The sequence below is a fragment of the Parasteatoda tepidariorum genome, chromosome 7 (assembly GCF_043381705.1).
Source record: "Parasteatoda tepidariorum isolate YZ-2023 chromosome 7, CAS_Ptep_4.0, whole genome shotgun sequence".
Classification (NCBI taxonomy): domain Eukaryota; kingdom Metazoa; phylum Arthropoda; class Arachnida; order Araneae; family Theridiidae; genus Parasteatoda; species Parasteatoda tepidariorum.
Window position 1 is genome coordinate 32,361,884 of NC_092210.1, and position 20,664 is coordinate 32,382,547.

Below are 20,664 nucleotides of genomic sequence, written 5' to 3' on the forward strand. Positions count from 1 at the left end.
CATCACAATTTTGATCTTTTGCAGAAGGGATGGCACCCCCGCTTCGGTAGCCCGACTACCTGAACGCGAAGTCGAGCACTTTACGGTAGAACAGTTTAACGAGGACCACTACCGCACACCCTCGGTCCCTACGCAGACTGATCCAAGTGGTCACCCACCCGCACACTGACCGTAGCCAGTGATGCTTGACTTCGGTGATCTGCTGGGAACCGTGTCTTAACGATCAGTCCACAGCGGGACGACAAAAAAATTTCAAAGAGCGATAAAAATTATTCCAAAATCGAATTGTTATAAGTCAAGTCAACGAGTAATATCACTTCATTTTTTCGTATTGAGTTGCACTATCTGTATTCCTTGGGTTAATTTTATTCAAGCACAGTTGATTGTTTATCAAATCCAGGTCATTGTCTATTCTGTTATGATTAACATGTTAACAAAATGTTCTTACATAAAGCTACAATAATTGTATGACTAAATCTATGAATTCGATGAGTGGAAATGAAAATTTTCTCTTTGTTTGCGGAAAACATTAACGTTTAAGAAAAAAAAATAGTAATGCATATAAGCAATTACGGGGGTTAGAGCGTGAAAACACAAGAGAAATTATTATTTTCTAAGCCCGTTTCATTTTTTTTCAACATTACATCCCATTCTGGCAAAGATGTATCGAAATTGTCTATCTACGCTCGAATTCCTCATTTAATTACATAGGTAAAACCGATTTTATTTGATTTTTTGAAATAAATCATAATTAATATAGTTGGTTCAGTGTGAAAATAAAACGGAAAAACCTCAATAACTTTCGATCTAATGATCAGATCTTCAGTATTCAAAATATGACTTTTTAAAATTCGGTTTCTCAGAAACTATTCGAGAGATTTCGCCAAATTTTGTATTTTTCCATGTAAAATTAAATTTTTTTAAAATGGTATGAAAATTGTATACCTTAGAATTCAAAATTTTTTCAACTATTATTAAATAAAATAATTAAATATTTACAAAGATTACTTTTTGCATCTTTGAAGAAACAAATTTTATAATTGCGTGTTAAAAACTTTCAATTCGCTTAGAAAGTTTTTAAGATATGGCGTAATACACTGAAAGTAAAATTGACATTAAGGAATTTAAACTTTGGACCTCTCTCCTGACAAAACAATTACAACTATATTTTTCAGATTGTGGCTATTTAAAGAGTCAGAAATCTGAATCCGTCAAAAAAAAAAAATTTATGTTTATTCAGAAAAAGTAAGTTTTTGAGTCTGATTTCGTAACTTAAAATATCCCATGCACTGATTTATTTAGCCATATTTCAGGTCATGCATTCGAAGCATTGAGTTTTAGAGCATGAAAATCCGCTCATTAGATCAAAAGTTTTTCAAATTGGTCCTTTTTTGTGCTTTTCTATACACTCTTAAGACTATAACAATAAATAGATAAAAATTCAAGATTACTTACGTAGAGGAGGCTGCAATTATGCACATGCTAACAATAATACATATAAATACATTTCGTTCCATTCCGCTTTTGGAATATAATTAAAGTTAAATTAGATCTTTTGTTTAAACTTGATTGAATAATATGTGTTCCATATTGAAACTCCGTGCAAAGCTGGTAATAACTTCCACGTATTAATTAAGACTGCGAAAAAATAAGTTTATCGTAAATAACATCTTCAATTTAGCTGACTGCCATGTTTTATCGACCAGCCTACTAATCAGCGTAATTTTAGAACTCAAATGTGAAAGAGACAAAATGCACCGGGTACTTAAAGATAAAAAAAAATAAACACGTTTTAAAGACGTAAAAAAAATTGTTTCATTGCTCATGTTTTCTTAAAAGGTAGTTTAAGAATGAATTTAACCATTCCAAATTCTAGTCTAGTTTCACATTTTCCAGAAATAGTATTTTGTAAATATGAAATGCTTAGTTGACGGATTGTAAGAAAAAACATATTTTCCTTCTTTTTTCATAAATCAGATATGAGTAATTTCAACACCGTCATTTTCATATCCCAGTATATTTATGTTTATTATTCACGTAATTTTTTAGGGGAAAATATCTTTCAGAATACTGTTTAAAAAAAGTTTAGAATGAAATTATTAATAATGATTCATTTTATTAAACTAAAATGTACCAATACGCCTTTCCTCGCTTGTCCCAGTTATTGATTAAGAAAAATATTTCTAAAATAAATTTTCAAATTTGTTTTCTTTTATTTCAGAATATTAAAAAACAGAGTTCAGAAAATCAATTTTTAATTTGATTTCTTATAAGAAGAAATCTTACCGCATCACAATTTTGCAGTTGGTCCCTATAGTGCGTTTCATTCACTCACATAACTTTATTAACCCTCTTAAAACTAAAAAGCTTTCATAAATATTTTATTGACGTACAACTAGCGCATAGAACACTACACAGCATGTTTTTATCTTCAACTCACTAAAATTTTGCCTTTGGAATATATTTGAATACATCAAATCAGGTAATATTCATCATTCCCTTATGTCTTCTTTTAGAATAAAATAAAATGTAACTTAAAAAATGGAATAGTTAAAGTTTGCTCTCTAGTAAGACTCTATTTATACGTGACTGATTTCAGAAATAAACTAGACTTAACTGCTAGTTATAAATTTTAATCTATATGTTTCTCTTATGTGGCACCAAAAACACTTCTCTCTAAAATGACAAAACTATTAGTATATGTTAAGTACTTGCTTAGATTAATTTTGTTAGCTAGTCTTAAGTTATAGTTTAAGTAGTGATGAACATTTAGTTATAGGCTATGCATTTATTTAGAATAATTTTGTATTTTAGCAATAAAAATTTAGTTTCGAAGTAATTATTTAGATTTATTTTTCATCATTTTTAAAATGGCTGTAGAAATTTTAAACATAAACGGTGTCATATATTGTCATGCCAATTATTGGCGACAGAGCTAACCTTTTTCGAGCAATAGCATGCATATAATTTTACTCAAGTTATAGCTCGAGAGAGGGTGATGAGGAAGTATAGTTCGTACATCAGGAGTTGGCACTTGGCTCCACCTCCTCGAACGAAGAGTTCACTTCATCGAGAGAGTAAGAAGAGGCTTGAAATTGAGACAACCCTTAATGCGCGCCAAACGCAAACATTGAATTATTTTTTCAGTCACTTGCTTCGCTTTATCATCTGCTATTATACCTTTCGTTACTCTAGCTAATTCAGTATATTGCAGCAAAATGTCTCAAAAAGAAAAAACTATTCACTCAAAAGAGAGAAATAACAATACATTATGTGAATTTTTTTAACATTAAATATTTCATGAAAGATTGCGAAATAAATATTTTTGTCATACGATCGCCAAATAGCGACCTTGTTCAAGATTGTCCACATCCTTCTACCAAAAATAGCGAAATAATATCGTTGGATACCACGTGATGAAGGCGAAGCCAAGTGCCAACTCCGGGTGAATGAACTATAGTACTAAAGCCCTGATTTTAAGTAGTACACCTCATAATGGAGCAATATGATGAGTTATTTTTCTTATCTAACGACAGAGATGAAAATAATTGTAATACTTCCGCTGCCAACTATGTTGAAATATTTCGAACTCATACTTACGGTCTTTTGTGTGATATAATGGTTTTCGGATAAATTTTAAATTGTCACTAAAATTCAATACTTAGAGAACTCTGACAATATCGCGTGCATCTCTTGAAAATAGGGTTAGGTGTAGCAGGGCCCGATTAACCTCTGAAAATAGGGGAAGCATAATAGAATTTTGGGGCCCCCCTAACTTGAGCAAAAGAAACTTTTGATATTTTTCGCCCATAAACAATACATTTTAAAGAGACAAGAACCATGTGAAAACTATTAGAACCTTAGAAAGGAATACAGAGATCTTATGCAATCATGTTGGACCCTTCTTTACGTGCTTTATAGTAACAAAAACATGTTAACAAAATTTAAATATTCCAATAAATTAAATTATAAAATTACTTGTTGTTATACGAAAGGTTCTTTGCAAGATTAGTCTCTTATTTTACGCCAATTCGTTTACTAGCGGCAGAACAACACAAAATTCTAATTCAGCATAAATTATTGTTACTGCACCAGAAAAATCATACCAAATAATTTTCAAACATGAAACAAAAATATTTTTCGTACTGATAGATATTTAAAAGTCTTGTGTGTTTAGTTCAACAATAAAAAGCAGAGTAAAATTAATTTGAGCACACATGATAGAGAAAAAAAGATTTTAAAAAAAAATAAGAAAATTCATAGGTTTATTACCATTACATATGTTTTTTTCTCGCTGTTAAATTCGCAAAATCTTCAATAATATCTGCAAATTGTAACCTATTTGTAATATCGCTCTCTTTTGCCCAAAAGGGCTAAACTACTTAATTTATTATTTGAAAGAGTTGATCTCCACCGATTTTTTATTCTTTTCAATACAGAAAATGAACGTTCACTAGTGCAGTTATAAGTCACTAGTACATTTTCAAAAATAAGAAATTGGGCCCTTAATTTCAGTCGTTTGGGGGCCCCCCCTAGAATTTTACAGGGGAAGCACTTGCTTCCTGTGCCTTTTCGGTAATCAGGCCCTGAGGTGTAGAAAGGTAAGTGCACTTGATTTGGCAATAATTTTCGTTCAGTTTTGCAATTACTCAATTTCTGGTTACTTTGATATTCTCTGCTTTCACTAAAGTCAAATGCGGGTTACCGTAACTTTTGTTTATTGTTATGCGATTGGTTCTTGGTTTATTTACATTGGTTTATTATCAAATATAAGAGAGGCCCTTGATTGTAAACTGCTACCAAAAAAGTTATAGTTGTAATCAAAGTACGTTCGCGTAGACAACAGCAATTTAATTTAATATTCCTTCCACTGGACTGTCATTGTGAAGAACTGGAGTTCAATCCCCCGTGGCGGCTTCAAGCCCATCCAGCTCCAAATCGACGGGTACCAGCTAGTCTGAGAAGTAAAGGAGGCCGATGCGCAGTGCTGACCACACTGCCGTAATCGTGACGCTGGTCAGAAATTGTGGAGCCTCATCTCCATGAACCCTTGGCCCACAACGGGCTGTATCGATAATGCTTTACTTCTAGAGAAAGACATTTTGCGACCTGCCGATGACATTTTGGGGACCCGCCGAAACATCCCATACAGTGAAAAAACAATAGTCTTAAAATAAAATAAAAAAGATATAAGGAAGATAATTATTTCAGACAATAAAAGTGTAAAAAAAACAAGACCGATAGGAAAAATAAATAATAAAATCTCACCTCGATTTATACAGTTTTATTTTTGAACATCTTTCCCTAAGATATACTTTGATGCATGCCATTTAAATCTGATGCAAATGCCCGTGGAAATATTAACATGAAAGGTTTTCTTTGCATTATCCATCAACAAAATGAACACACTATGTCTTTTTAAACCATTAAACCTGTTAGGATGTAGTTGGTAAAAGTTTTTGAATTCATCTGGTCAAAAAATCTGGTCATTTAATTAAAATTTTGAATTAAAGTAAAACATTCTGCAATCTATAGTAAAATTAATTGTTATTCTCCTCCACTACTGAATTTCTTTACCTATTTTAGCACACATGGGGCGTCATGATTTCCTAAATTTATAGTAGTGGCCCTCAAGCACAGCAAAAGATTGAATAACCCTACTCTAGAGGATTAATTAGTCAAAAGATCAGTTTCCATTGTTTCAAAAAAAAAATTCTGTTATTTTTTCTTATTTTCATTAAAAATATAATTAGAAAATAATCAAAAAATAGAAAATTCCCAAATCTTAAAAAAAATATACATTTTTAAAATAAGTATATTCATAATGTAGATTCAAAATTATTTAAAATTTATGTAAAACAATATCAAGTAATTAGAAAATCAAAAAGAAATAAAACACATCCGACAAGTAGCCATTTTAAAGTTATTAATGTGTGTGTAGAATGACGTTAGAACAAATAAAGAGAGGAACAAATATATTAGGTTTAATAACGAGGGCAATGGAATTTTTAGAAAGAATGCATTAATAATTATTGAATAAGACAAATAAAATTCTTTTGTAGTATAGTGAATGACTTCTCATATAATTCTAGAAACTTCAAAATGAAAATCCAAAACATAATCTATTTAAACGTTATAAAATTTCGTTTTAATTGGAGTTCATATTATTTTTGTTTGAAATAAAAAAGATTTTGCATAAAACGAACGCATACTTGTTTTTGTAAGTTATAACTGTTAATAAAATACAAACACAGTTAGTCTTGTAATCCTGCCCAATAAACGAAATTAAAAATAAATAAATATGCACTTTAGAGTCGCTAATTGATAATTAAGAAGAACGAAAAAAAATGGCCAACGAAATATGTCAAATTACTAAGAGGGATGGGATGAAACACATCAAAACCAGATTGATTGCCTGATGAACCTTGAAGGGAGGTATTCCTAGCAATCACCCTTCACTTCTGATATCATTTTCCTCAGTTATTCGTTAAATTTCGATAACGTTTTTCCCCCTTGCTCAAATAATCATTCGCAAGTCTTAACAAGTATACTTTTTACTTTGGCAAGGATTCTGAAAATATTATTAAATCAAAGGTAGTCACATCACCAACTGTTTTTCGGGTTCTGTCTTTAAACGACCATGGCAGGAGTGCCAAGTAATTTTTACCTTGGTCAGACGACATGGATTGCACCAGAACCGGTACCCTTCTCCCTGTATTACAAAAGAACTTGATGTGCACCTTGCAGTTTATTCATGCCGATCTCCTTAATCGGCTACCAGGATTGTGCAGTTGCAAGTTTATTAAAACTGAAGAATTTTCATAAGCAAAATGTTTTATTTTTCAACAATAATCTGTACATGACTTATACACTATGTACAAGTATATCAATGAACAACTGTAATTTAAATATAAAAACTAAATTCACAATTACATTCACACAGAGATTTAAAAAATAAGTATTTGTTAAGGTTGTCTATAACAACAGTCATTTTCATACATATGTGCACAATAAGATATTAAAGCTTGTGACATAAATTGCCACTATTAAGCGATTGAATAAAATTTACGTGTAAATATTCTAAACAGAAATGAGCATTTTAAACTGCATAGTGAATTCGATGTGAATTTTTAAAATTAAGACAATGATTTTCCCTTAGGAAAATAAACTTGTTTTATTAGGGCAATAACAATTAGATACTAAATTTATTTTGTTTCAATAAAAAATTTATAATTTATACTTTTGAACAATTTTGCATTAAAGGATTCCAAGTAATGGATTAAGAAACAAAGCATGGGAATAATTGCACTTAATTTAAATAACATCTTGAAAGTAGCTCGAAAATAATAGAGATTAAATTAATCAAAAGATTTTTTTTACACGAGATGGAATTGATAAATGAAAGAATAGCAATTTAAAATAGTACATGAAAAACCTAGCTTATTAAAAATATTGTTATTAACCATATTAGTAAATAGAAGTTATTTTGCCTCATATATTGCAACAACATATTTAACAAGGAACATAGGATAACTGACATATTAATAAAATATTTTCAAAAAATAAAAGTATAAAAATTAATATTGAGCAAAAACATTTACACAGACGAACCTGTTTAGCATTTGCATAGATACTTACATGAAAGGCATTTCACTTCATACTATTCATTATACAATTTTAAATTACAATTAAATAATAATGCACCCGGTGCACATATGAGAATTTTTTTTAAATTTCATATTTAGAATAAAAATATGAATCATACAACAGCTTTAAAGAAACATTTTACAAAATTAATTTTTATTGCTATTGTTTTTGAAGATTATGAAAATTAGAGTAATTGATTATATAACTTAAATTCTCAATAATCTTACAAATATGTGAAGTTTTTAGACAATAAAAAAATAAAACATTGTTTGATATTCAAACACATCTAAATAAAAACACCTAAAGAAAATATATATTTATAACACACAGCTAAAAAAATGTTGATTGACCTATTTTTTATACATTAATTTATTCTTTTATACTCATAGAAAAAATAAATGATATCAGCAGTTTAAAACAACTTATATATTAAAATATTTTTTATAGAATAATCGTCATTTTTTCTTCTTCTTTCATTAATATACAAAAGCAATACTAGTGAAATAAATCCTGTTAATTATTTATTTCTCATTCTTGTAAAACATTTTATTTAGTGATATTCGTAAAACTATTTCAGATAACAATTATTAGTTCCAGTCTCTATTATTATTTCATTAAAAAAAGTCAGAAAATAATACAGTGGAACCCGCTTAAAAAGTTCCCTTTTAAGAAGTTTTCCCGCGTAAGAAGTTATTTTTTAAAAAAACCAATTACCATAATGTTAAATTTACTTTTATAAGAAGTTTTTTTCCCGTTTAAGAAGTTTCCACTCCTAATTTCAATTTNATAGGACCTTCTATGGGCCGAAACGAATGTTGCCCCCTAAAATTATTCCTTATAAGACATGCATCCCACTAGTTTATTTCGAAATTGGCGAGTCACACTTCCCTAGTTACCCTTGTAAGACATGACTCTAAGTCGCGTCAGTACATAAAATTTACTACATATTACTTTAGATAATTTTAAAATTTTGCCCAACCTCATATCATATTCAGAAACAAAATAGGTTTAGTAAATTGAAATAAATATCAAAGCATTTTGTAAAGTAAATAAATTGGCAATGCTTACTTGTATGGCACGCACAAGTCTTGATGCTAAGTCTAAGAATGCCATTGCAGTTGAAGTGGAAAACGAGGAAGCCCCACGTTGTATCCCTCTAACAATTTGACCATCTTTTTGATATTGTGCAACAGGTAAATAAAATAAATCTTTGATCCCCTGGACTATAACAATAGAGAAAATAAAAAAAATAATTTAATTGTTTGTTATAGTTTAGTCAATAAACACTGTAAAATAGTACTCAAAAAATAATAAAGGTCTTGAATACATAAAAAAAATTAAAAGTGGTCAAAAAACAAAGATATCACTATGTAGATTAATTTAATTTTAAGATCATTATTTTCAAGAGCAAAAGGCCAAACTTAATGTAACTTAAAATATGATTAACAATTATTGTGAATTTTAAAGAAATCCAACAAAAAACTGGCTTTCTCTGAACAAAAAAAAATTTTTTTTTTGTTGATAAATTTGCATTTTTGCTCAGGAAAATATGAGTGGTAGCTGCAATCTGAAACATATGGGTCTCAAACTGTTCAGTCAGAAGATTGATTGATAATTTCACTTTTGCCATATTTTGGGCCCTTTTAAAGCTGATTAAAAACTTTCTATGTACGAAAGTAAAACAGGTTTTCTAAAGATAAATACATTTAAAAAAATTATTTATTATTATTCTAATTAATAACAGTCGAGCTTACATTTTTAGAAAACTATATAATTTTACGAGATAAAATACAAAATTTAAATGATATCATGTCAACTCACTACTAGTTCTTAGGAAAATAGTTTATTCATCTTTGGATAAATAAATTTCATAATTGGGTGCAAAAAAACAAAAAACATTTTGTTTTATTAGTTCCTAAGGATATGTCAAAATATGCTAAAAATGAAATTTAAAATTTTGGGGGCCAAACTTTGAACTACTATTCATCTATTGGGATTATCTTTCAGATAGCAGCAACCCACATTTTGATAATCAAGAATCCAAATTAATTGAGAAAAAAAGTTATATTTGTTTAGAGAAAGCAAATTTTTGTGTAGGATTTTGTAACTAAATTAATTAGCATACTTAAAGTCAACCCTTTGAACCATCAAGATTTAATATGCGTAAAGCAAATTTTTAGAAATAAGTTATTCAGTGTGATATATATTGCTTACTGTACATTGTGCTTTAGTATGCATATTAAAAAATGCTTCAACTTTTAATGCCAAAGAAATTTACATCATTAGTAGAGAAGAATACAACAATATTAATTTAAAAAGTAATTTATATAAGAAATGACTGCGAAATAAATAATCAAACAAAAACTTATGAAATAAAAACATCAAAACAAATTTGACACTTTTGTACTAATACTTACAAAGTTGAACAACAGAATTCATAGGTCCAACACCACTCAAAACATTCTGTAATTGATGCTTTAAAATATCTTGCTGCCATTCATTAGTTGCATAAGCTAATACTTTATGGTGTCCTAAAAGTCTAAAAATAAAATATAACAGTCTCATGAACCAAATAAAATTGAAAGCAATTTACATTGAAGATATTTGCTTGATAAAAAAGCAAATGTAAGTAGACACAAGGCTTGTTTGATACGTTTGGGCAAGAATGATTAAGAAAAATTTAAATGAAAAAATACCTTATTACTTTTCATGTCTCCTTTCATATAAATACAGTTACAAATTTACCTATCATAAAACTTGTAGTTAGTAGTTCTCATATTTTCTACTTCTTCTTCTCTAGCTCTACAGCCCTAGGTAGGGCCTGGCTTGTTCCAAAATTTTATTCCACAAAGCCCTCTGTTCTTCATAATTTCCAAGTCGTCAATAATGTCGTCTTTCCACCTTTTTCTTGGGTGGCCTCTGGGCCTGGTTTCCATAGGTGCCCAGTTGGTGATCTTTTTCAAACTGGAATTATTGTCTCTTCTCTCTATGTGTCAAAGCCACGAGAAGTGCTGGGATTTTAAAAAGAGAACAAATTTTTTTCCGCTTTATGATTTTCTCAATTTCTAGGCTCGAGGTAATTCTCCATTCGCCTCTATCTTTAATAGGTCCTATTATTCTCTTCAGGACCTTTCACTCAAACACCAGCAGGTCATTTTCCAATTTTTTGGTCATTGTCCAGGTTCTACTTCTATATGTCGTCACAATTGGTCTGATAATAAGTTGCATTTTTAAAGATTTATAATCAATCGGTAATATGAAGGGGGGGGGGAATTGCAGCTGTGAATATACTAGACAGAAAAAAAAAACTAATTTATGAATTTTTTCTTGGTTCATATCTACACTGAAAATTAATAAAATAAACTTATTTATGGTATTAAAAAAAGAACTGCTATAAATATTCAGAATAGTTATTAGAAAAACATGATTCCCTATTCTCAAATTTAGTCATTTTTCTTTGAATTGAGAACTCGATCAGAAATACTAAATTAATTTATTTTAAAATTTTGATACTTTTTAATTAGTATTTTATATAAATAAGCTAATATAAACAATGCAAATATTAAATGAACTATGGATTCAAGATTAAATATAAATATTATCACCGTCTAAAAACAACAAAATGGTTAAAATATTCAAAAAATGCGGAATTAGAATTATAGTTGACTTACCCATGTCGATAACAGAGACGTTTTAATTTAATTTCTGAAGAATTCAGTTGTGTCAAACCAAGTAAAAAGCCTTTCAAAGCACCCTAAAAATGTTTACAAGTGATTTTATTCAACAAGTTGGGATAAACATTATTAAACACTTTTTTTAATAATAAATAACACTTAAGGCGCAGAAGACAAAAAACTTTAAAACAGCCCTTAAAAGAACATAGCAATAAAAATATAACTCACCTCTTCCATCTGAACATGCTTCCCATGATAATCTATTCGGATTAAAACATCAGGACAAAAGGAGAAATATCTAGAACAGAAATAAGGGATAAGAAGATGTACTTATTAATAATATTACTATATAGATGCTCAGTAGATAAAGAAAAGAAAAAAACAGTAGATACAGAGGTACCAACATTCCAAATCAGTTTATTAGCAATCAGAAGAGCAATAAATTAAGCACAATTTTTATTGTTCAAAGAGTAAAAAAAAATATATACCATACATTAGTTGCATTTGACAAAATAATTAAGAGGTACTTGAAAGTTTGAAGAAAAAAAAATTATCTTAAATATACTACAAAAACTCAAGAAGAAAAAAAACTTATTTTAAATATATTACAGAAATTCAAGAAGAAAAAAATCTATAATTTTCATTACTCAACTGTACAACTGTAATCTTGACTATGAAATCATAATAATCGTAATATTTGGCACCTTTGTAGATAGATAGATAGTAATACATAATCAATGAAGTAAAATACTAACTATTCTTAATATACAAATAGAGTCTTCCGGTTACAGACTGATTATTTGAAAAGTCAAATTAAGAAAAACAAAAAGAGACAGAAAAGACCAGTTTGCTGTCTGTAAATTATTCACATCATTATAAAATTAGTTACAAAATTTATCAATAGGTGGCATTGCTAACTGGCAAAAAATATAAACAATGTTTTCAAAATAAATATTTATTGCAGCTACAAGTGACACTGTGAGGAGAAAATTACAGATGCGTGTAGAAATATTTCAGTTGGAATGGTTTGACATGATGCAGAAAACATTGTTTTATTATTTTTACAGTCAACAGACCAAATTATAACTGACTGTTGACAAACTTTGTAACTAATTTTTGAACTTAGTGAAAATTAATTTCTTTAGTTTTCTAAGTAAAACGGAACATAGTTTCTGTGTCTTTCAGTTCTATTTCTCAATTGTTAGTCATGTTTTGAACTAAAGGTAAAAATAAAGTAAAATAAGGAGATAGCTTTGAATTAAAGTGAGTGGTTAATTGTTAAGATTACTTTTTGCTTAATTTTATAGAAGTTACATTAATAAGATTTTAAAACCAAATTCCTTATTAAAAACTATGCTGAGTAAACTAAAAACTATTCCTTTATAAAAAAAAAAAATTCTAAAAGAGTTCCAATTATCAGAATGATGATTTTCCTGAGATCAATTATTCAGATCGTTCAATACTGATTTAATGTGTGTTTTAGGACATGTTAGGACAAGGTGTATGTACAAGAACTTCTTAAAATTTTTTATTTTATTTTAGAGTATTTGAAAAGGGTTGAAAAATGGCTCTTTTTGTCTCTCTGTGACCTAGAAAAGAGCTTCATGTTATTTCTGATCAGTTTAAAGATGGATGGAAAGTATATTTTAATATGGGAGTAGGCTTCTAATAAAATTTAAAAAATTAAAACAATTAAACATGCAATTTCAATTATTCCATAATAGACACTACTATAATTGTCAATCCTAATCATTACTATAATATAATAGGTACTACTATTATTGTCAATAAAAGTGTGAAGGGAAATTGCCTAAAAATATTCTCATAAGTGTTTTTTTAAAAGAGACTTCAAAGGGATATCCCAATATCACACTTCTGATATTTTATACCTTGCAATTCCCAAAAGATTTATGACAGTAAAAGGAATTTAGTGTTTTACATAAATTTGCTTATACCTTTGACCCCTTGTCTTAGATGCTTACATAATACTTAAAGTCATAATTGTTTAAATTATGATGTGTAAAAAATGAATGCTTCTGAAAAATATTTAAAATAAAACATCCCCCCCCCATTTATCTATTTTAACTAATGACACCTTTGCCCCTTAACTTAAAAAAAAATTAATAATTAACAATAAATTTTTTTTGGAAGTAAAGTTTGGAAAGATCATCTTTGTAAGAAATCTAACTCTATTTATTGCTGTTTTAATGAGTATCAACATCACAATTACCTGTAAAATGTCTCAGGAACAGAATTAGCTCTAGAAGAAGATGCAGCTTGTGCCGTAATTTGAATTGTTGATTTAGTAATTGCATCAGCACCATCAGAATCACCTGTATCAACAGTATGAAATTATAAGAAAAAAAAACAGAGCATTTTTATAATTAAGATAGCTCTTTTTCCAAGACAGTAAGAAAATTTAAAATATATATTATTATCACTTAAAATTCATTCTAGTTTGCTTTAGTTAACTTAATAAAATGGCAAATTTTGTCACAAGTATATTTAAAGAATTTAAACACTGTAGTAATAAATTATTTGGCAACAAAGTGTAGTGTGTCTACAACTACAAAAGTACAATTCCAATTCACTAGAATAAAAGACAAACTCAATTCGATGTTGGGGTTCCTTCCCATAGATGAAGGTTGACATTGTCGATAACTGCTATCCCCACCCAAAGTTTTTAAAAAAAACAAGTTTTATAGTTATTGCAAATGGTTATTTTAAAAAATTTTATATTTAAAAAAAATTAAGCAAACTGCATTTGATACTTTTACACTAATATGCAAAGGTTTGCAGAAAATAAAATATTCTTCATGAACCGTTTTGAGGATTAAATTTTATAATTTTCACATTCAACTTTTCGGTTTTTAGGTATTTAACAAGCTACAGAGTGTCAACAATAACTGTAAATAAACCAAAATTGATTTTTTTTAAAGTTAAAAATTAGCTAATGATATTATATTAATCATTATATTTATGAAATAAAGCTAGAAAATATTTTTCAAATAACCCTTTTAAGTTTTAATTTATTCTTATTTCCTTCTATTATTCTAGTCTCTTCTAAATCTTTAGAGATGTAAGTTATTATCTGATTCTAGTAAAAAACAACATTACTACCTTTTGACTTTACATATAATATTCCAGTGTTACACTTCAACTGCTACATGCATTTTAAACTGAAAATTGTTTCACGTACATTGTTTCAGTAGTTTATGCTTTAGACATTTTTGTACAATTTTTTTTCAATTGATCTCACCTTAGCTAACTGTATAATTATAATGAATTTTCTAAAACTAATCAAATATAAATTCCAAGTAATAAAACAAAAATAAAGGCATCACTATATGTCAGTTCAGATATTTTCATTTACCTTCGGAACTGTCATCTGAAGCTGCTTCAAATATGTCACGGAAGAAACCAATTAAAAAGAATAAGGCATCCTGAAGAGAAAATAAACTATGAGAATATATACGAAAAAAAAAATCTAATTATGAAGTTAAGTAGTTCTTAATATACCTGATCAACATTTAGCCTTAAAGGCTTGCATGAAATTTTTAAAGAACATTCTTCGCTAGATCGCTTAGGGTCAGGTCGAATGTATAAAGCTTTTACATCAATCTGAAATTTACAAAAATACATAGATTTATGTTTAGTAAAATAATAAAGCAAAACACATTATAATTCTTTTATATTCAGTAATGGTAATTAAAAATTTTTAACAAATAAAAATCATTAAAAAAATTGGATCAACCACAATTTGCACCTTTATAAATTTTTTTATTTACAAACCAATTCACTGATTTACTGTTTGTCTAAGATAGGTACTCTTCCCGCCACAAAGTCTGCGGCAGCCTGGTGCTATGGAAACAAGAAGAGGGCATTTTAGGGAGGGTAGCTTCGACGATAGCTTAAGAAAGAGGTCTCCTTTTCTCTCGCCGAAACCAGTCATAAAGAGGGACCCCACACCCCTACTTGAAATAATCATACCTCGTTACCATAGTCACTGCCACAGCTCCAGGCGAATGTCTGGAAGAGTATCTATATTTTGAAACATCAAAAACTATTCATAACAGTGGTTAATATAGATACACAATTAGTAAAAAAAATATTAACAATTGATTGCTGTACAATGAACACTAATGTCTAATTATTCTCTTATCCTAAACTAGCATAATTTAATGAAAATAAAAAATTTAAAGGCACTATTTTAGTCAAAACTATAATTCAATCTCCCAAAAGAGAATAGAGTATGAATGAATATATATGAAAAAACATTGAATGAATATAAAAATGTGAATAAAGCACAAATAAAGGTACGTGACATGAATATACATGCCACAGTTGCGGTTCTATCAGCAAAAACCTTCAATTGTCTAATACAAAAAGATTTTGCATCTAATACAGAATTACCTTGTGTTTAAACACTGAAGAAGGTTTCTGTTTATGGAACCAAAACTATAGAATGCCGATTAATGCATTCTTATTTATGCTTTCATTGACATTGGTCTCCCCATTTTCATTTATAAACAATATTTTAGTTATAAAATATTTTAAAATCTTCAAATGTCTTCAAACAGAATAATCTGAGAACTCTCCAGGTAAAACCAATTACCCTTAGATTTTCAGAATAAAATTTTAAAAATTGATAGATATACACGATTTAAATTAGCTCACTTTTAAAACTTAATTCGAAAATTTCAATGTATTTATAGATATGCAGAATTTACTTTATTTGAACACACACAATGATTATTCACAAAAGGAAAAAATTTAATCAATGAAAGAAAGTGGAAATAAATTTATGAATATATGCATTAGATTGTTTGCCATTTCAGGCATAACTTCAATTTTAAAAAATAATACCAGATAAACATTCAAATTTAATAAGATGAACATGAACTGTTACGTCATTTACTTTAACATTACATACAACAGTTTACCTAAACATTATACTATTTTACTTCAGCAATATATAATTAATGATGATTAAATTTCACTCCCCTTTTTTATAGGGAAGAAAATATTATTTAAGACTGTCTTGCAATGAACCTTTTGAACATAATTTAGGAAGCCTTTAAAAATTATTTGTACAATGCTAAAATTATTTATTTAACGCTTTTTAAGATTGTATAGGAACTTATTCCATTTTCCAAACTTTGAAATACTCCATTATTTCATTCATTTAAAAGCGTTTTAAAATATTAAACTAAAATAAAAAAAATTTTAGTAGCATTTTTTGTATATAATTTTTTTCTACCTTATATTTGATTATTTTTTTGCACATATGATAGATTAGGCCTAACTGTTACAATAATAGGCTCTATCTGACTATGTTAGTGTCACAGATATATTTGAAATTAAGAAGATTGTGGTACAGATCGATTCTGAAAATTCTGCTACCAGGTAAATAATATATTGATGTTTAAAAAAAAAAACTACGAGGAGTAAGCATAATTTTTTAAGATTAAAGAACAGCAGTTAACATAAATCCAACGTCTAAAAATGATCAATAGTTTGAAAAAGCAATTAAACAGGGGTTATTGTGAGCTCAAGTCAAAATTCCGGAAAATTTCTTGAGTTTAAATTGAAAAAAATTTAAACAAGGTTTTTTTCTTCCTTTTTTTCAATATTTCTTAGTTTACTTAAATATATTTAAAATTTTTCACATACCTTTGAAGGCCTGGAGAAGTAATTAAAATTTACAAATATGTCTTTCTTTCTTGAGTTAGAATAACTATTTACTGATAAAAAATAAATATTAATCATGAATATAAGCTTATAAAGTATCTGGCTCTCCCTTACAAACAAATAAAAAAAACTGTGTTTTTAAGTTCTACCTTTGAAAATTTGATTACCGGAAACTTCTGTGATCAATGATTTTTTTAAACGTCTGGAACTTCGATCTCCGTTAACTTCCGGATCACTGTTAGCGAAAAATCCGATTTTTCCAGAGCACAATCAGCCCTGATAACAGAAAAACGAAAAAACAGTTTGCTGTGTTTTGCTAGGAAAACCAGATATTTACTCTCACCCAGTTTAAAATTTGTTACAAATATTGTAAACATATAGCCCTACTAATAGAAAAAGTTTTTTTTTAAAAATTCCCAAATAATCCCCATTTGTATTGTGCAAATATTTCAGCCCAAAAATGTTACTAGATGCACTATCTGTTAATAAATTCTGTTACAAATTTTAAAATTTGGTGAGTAACCCTTAGCTTCCTACGCAGAATGCAGTGCATTTCTATATCAGTCACTTTTCCTTAATTGTTTAAATTCTCTTACATTTTGCTTTTTTCATATCATAAATTAATAAAAAATTAATGATTTATTATTAATAATATATCGAGCAGTTCAGAGAATATTAATAATATATACATTATTATTGGCATACATTAATAAAATAATTCTCACCATGTTGGCATGCGATTGTCTGGGAATTTTTTGACTAGAATACTGATACAAAAACTTGTTTATATCAGAAGATTTTAATCGATCTCTGATTTCTATATCATGGACCAATAAAATGTAACGAGATGCATGTTCTCCTTCAGCTGGATAAACTTCTCGCTGGAATTGTAACTATAATGAAAAAATAAAAATTAAACCCATGAAACATATTTTTTAAAAAATACTAGATTTTTTTTTCTAGAAAGAAGAAAAAAAAAAAACATTTTTATGGATTAAATAAGCTCCATAATTCCATAAATTTAAAAGCTATAAAAAATTTCTGTTTGATGCTAATTAGGTTTAATAAAAATGAAAAAAAAAAAGCTTAAATAATTTTTCAGAGCAAAAAAAAAAGAATAAAACGTGACAAAGGAAAAACAATACAATAAACATATTTAAGGAATAAATTTTGCTATCATACTTTATTCATTTGTAGTTCCATCAAAATGTCATGATTTCTATCTTGTCCCCCTTTCTGTAACCATGTTTCAAGATTAGGTTCAGTTTTTTGATCTAAGCTCAAGTATTCCATAGAGAACAGTACAGTCTTATCACCATAACTTTGGGCCATTGGAGTTACTTTGCAAAATGACACTGATTCATTATCTGAGGTAATATTTACACTTTTTTCATCAGCAAATGTAACAGTATTAATTCTACAAAATACAAAAATTGCCCGAATAAATTAAAAGCAAAAGAATTTGACATAAAGTTAAAATTCCATTTACATTTTATATATACTATTTTTCTCTCGCATTAACCTAAAAATTATAAATAATTAAAATTAAACTTCATTGTCTTTTTATTATTACAACAAAAAATTAGCATTACTTTTTTTAAATTATGGCAAATAGTACAGTAGGGAACCGATTATCCAGAACGATCGGGACCATCGCTATTCCGGATAACTGATTTTTCCGGTTTTCTGAATTGCTACAAAAAGCAGTTTTTTTTATTGTCAAACTCAACTAAAAAAAAAATATTTGGAAATAATCTTAAAAAGAAAAAACGATGAAGTAGTACACTAATGATTATTTCCAAAATGATGGTAAGGTAAACATCTTTCAAAAAAGAAAGAAAAATCCTGAAACCTTATGAGGAAAAAAAAATTTTTTTTTTTTTAAAACAGCGGGAAAATTTATTGAATTTTGTTCCGGTTTTTTGGTTTTCTGATTTCCGGATAATGGGTTCTGTACTGTATTACATTCTCTGATTTTCTTTTTAAAACCAAAATTAATAATAATTAATATAAAATTTTATAATTTAAGATAATAAACCTATATTAGATTAGATTTAATATTAAATTTCATATAAAATTATATTAGCATAAAAATTATTTTAAATTTCTATACTAAAAATAATAATATACTTCGGATTACCACCATTTCCACTTATTTGAAAAAAAATTATAAATATTCTAATTTAAATGTGTTAGAAAATATAAAACTGCATGCATACCCTGATGACTGCCTTTTTTTATTTTTCTTATCTCTTTTCTTACCTGAAAAAAGGTATATAATTATGAATAAATTGCATTAAATAGGTAAATAATATATATAAAATTTAATACACATTTTTTGATTAAAATAGTATGATAATGAGTAGAAAATTTTTTAAACTCAGACAGTTTATTAAGTATATCACTATTTGAAAGCCAATTAGAGGAAAAATAAAACAAAATATAGAGTAACAAAAAGATTAAATAACTTGCGTCAAACAATAGTTATTACAAAACTTTCAAAGTTTCCTTTTAATATTGTTTTTTTTTCAATATTATTTTATTTATGAGATTAGCAGTTTTAAGAGTTTCTATGATTAGTATTTTGTATGTAAGACACTCTCCGAAATTTATGTGGAATTTTTCAGAGTAATTCTTGGTGTAGAATTTTTTTAATGAATAAAGGGGAAAAAAAGAAAATCCAAATGCTCATCATACTTACAAATTCTTTCTTTTCCCTTTCCTTCCTTATTTTTGGAATATATTTTAATTTAATTGTAAACACATAAAAGCTAATTTACGGCACCTTAAAAAATTCATGTCAGTTACAATTTTCTGTAATTTTGATTCAATATTGATGATCATTTAATTTAAAACACTAATACCTTTAAATACCTTACCATTTAATTTAAAATCATTTCCTCCATACATATGCCAAACAAGTGAAAGTTCCCTCAGAGCCAAAAGAACAACTGGCTTGGGATAATGCTTGGGTGCTTTTAATACATCTGATTTACCAGCAGGAACAGAAAAATGATTTTCTATGATAGTTATTGGCTCATCTGTCAGTATTCTTACTTGAGGGTCACCATTCTTTGGCTATAAAAATAATAAAAAAGTTTCAGTAAAGCTATAGATTATAAAGGCGAAAAAGAAAACATCTTGCTTTAAATTTTTCAAAATATATCAATGTAATTAATAATTTACTTATTTGTTAGTTAAATTTTAAAATGTATAAAAACATAAAAGAATATCTAAGAAATACTAAACACATACCACTAGACCTAAACCAGGATCATCATCTAAAATTACGAATTCGTCATCCATTGCATATTGGTCAATCTGAGTTGAATTCCTATTCCTGTCATTACACATATCTAAATAAAGAATGCAATAGATTAAATTAAAAACATAAAAGCAATAATTATTAATACTTAATTTATTTTTGTTATAAATTCATGACAAGAAGTAACTATTTTCATCTCTCATTTCATATTTTAAACTGATTTAATAATAAATATCTACATGTTATTCAGTTCTTTTTTGTTTTCAATATACAATACATTTGCAGGAACTTATAGATTTTAAGTCAATGACATAAATATTAGGTCAATAAATTTACACTTAGAAATCTGAATAAATAGCATTTGGATCTAACAATATATATATATAT

The 20,664-nt window shown here is 27.8% G+C and overlaps 2 protein-coding genes across 5 annotated transcripts in view; both read right to left on the bottom strand.

Annotated features, from left to right (window-relative positions):
- The window catches only part of LOC107446702 (uncharacterized), a 62,967-nt gene extending 61,227 nt beyond the window's left edge, over positions 1-1,740 (bottom strand). For both annotated transcript variants that reach the window (XM_016061417.3, XM_016061416.3), the window contains exon 1: positions 1,456-1,740. In XM_016061417.3, the coding sequence (XP_015916903.1) occupies positions 1,456-1,517 (62 nt within the window). In that variant the 5' untranslated portion in view covers positions 1,518-1,740. The remainder of the gene's footprint in view (positions 1-1,455) is intronic.
- Positions 1,741-8,640: 6,900 nt separating this feature from the next.
- LOC107446699 (autophagy-related protein 2 homolog B) overlaps positions 8,641-20,664 on the bottom strand; it is a 64,986-nt gene continuing 52,962 nt past the window's right edge. For 2 of the 3 annotated variants that reach the window (XM_071183255.1, XM_071183254.1), the window contains 12 exons: positions 20,268-20,368; positions 19,887-20,090; positions 19,232-19,269; positions 18,195-18,429; positions 17,738-17,905; positions 14,841-14,942; positions 14,695-14,764; positions 13,552-13,654; positions 11,550-11,619; positions 11,319-11,401; positions 10,065-10,186; positions 8,641-8,870 (listed from right to left, as the gene is read on the bottom strand). In XM_071183255.1, coding sequence (XP_071039356.1) covers positions 8,656-8,870; positions 10,065-10,186; positions 11,319-11,401; positions 11,550-11,619; positions 13,552-13,654; positions 14,695-14,764; positions 14,841-14,942; positions 17,738-17,905; positions 18,195-18,429; positions 19,232-19,269; positions 19,887-20,090; positions 20,268-20,368 — 1,511 coding nt within the window. In that variant the 3' untranslated portion in view covers positions 8,641-8,655. Of the gene's footprint in view, positions 8,871-10,064; positions 10,187-11,318; positions 11,402-11,549; positions 11,620-13,551; positions 13,655-14,694; positions 14,765-14,840; positions 14,943-17,737; positions 17,906-18,194; positions 18,430-19,231; positions 19,275-19,886; positions 20,091-20,267; positions 20,369-20,664 lie in introns of all 3 variants that reach the window. The other variant, XM_043048110.2, reaches the window with a different exon arrangement.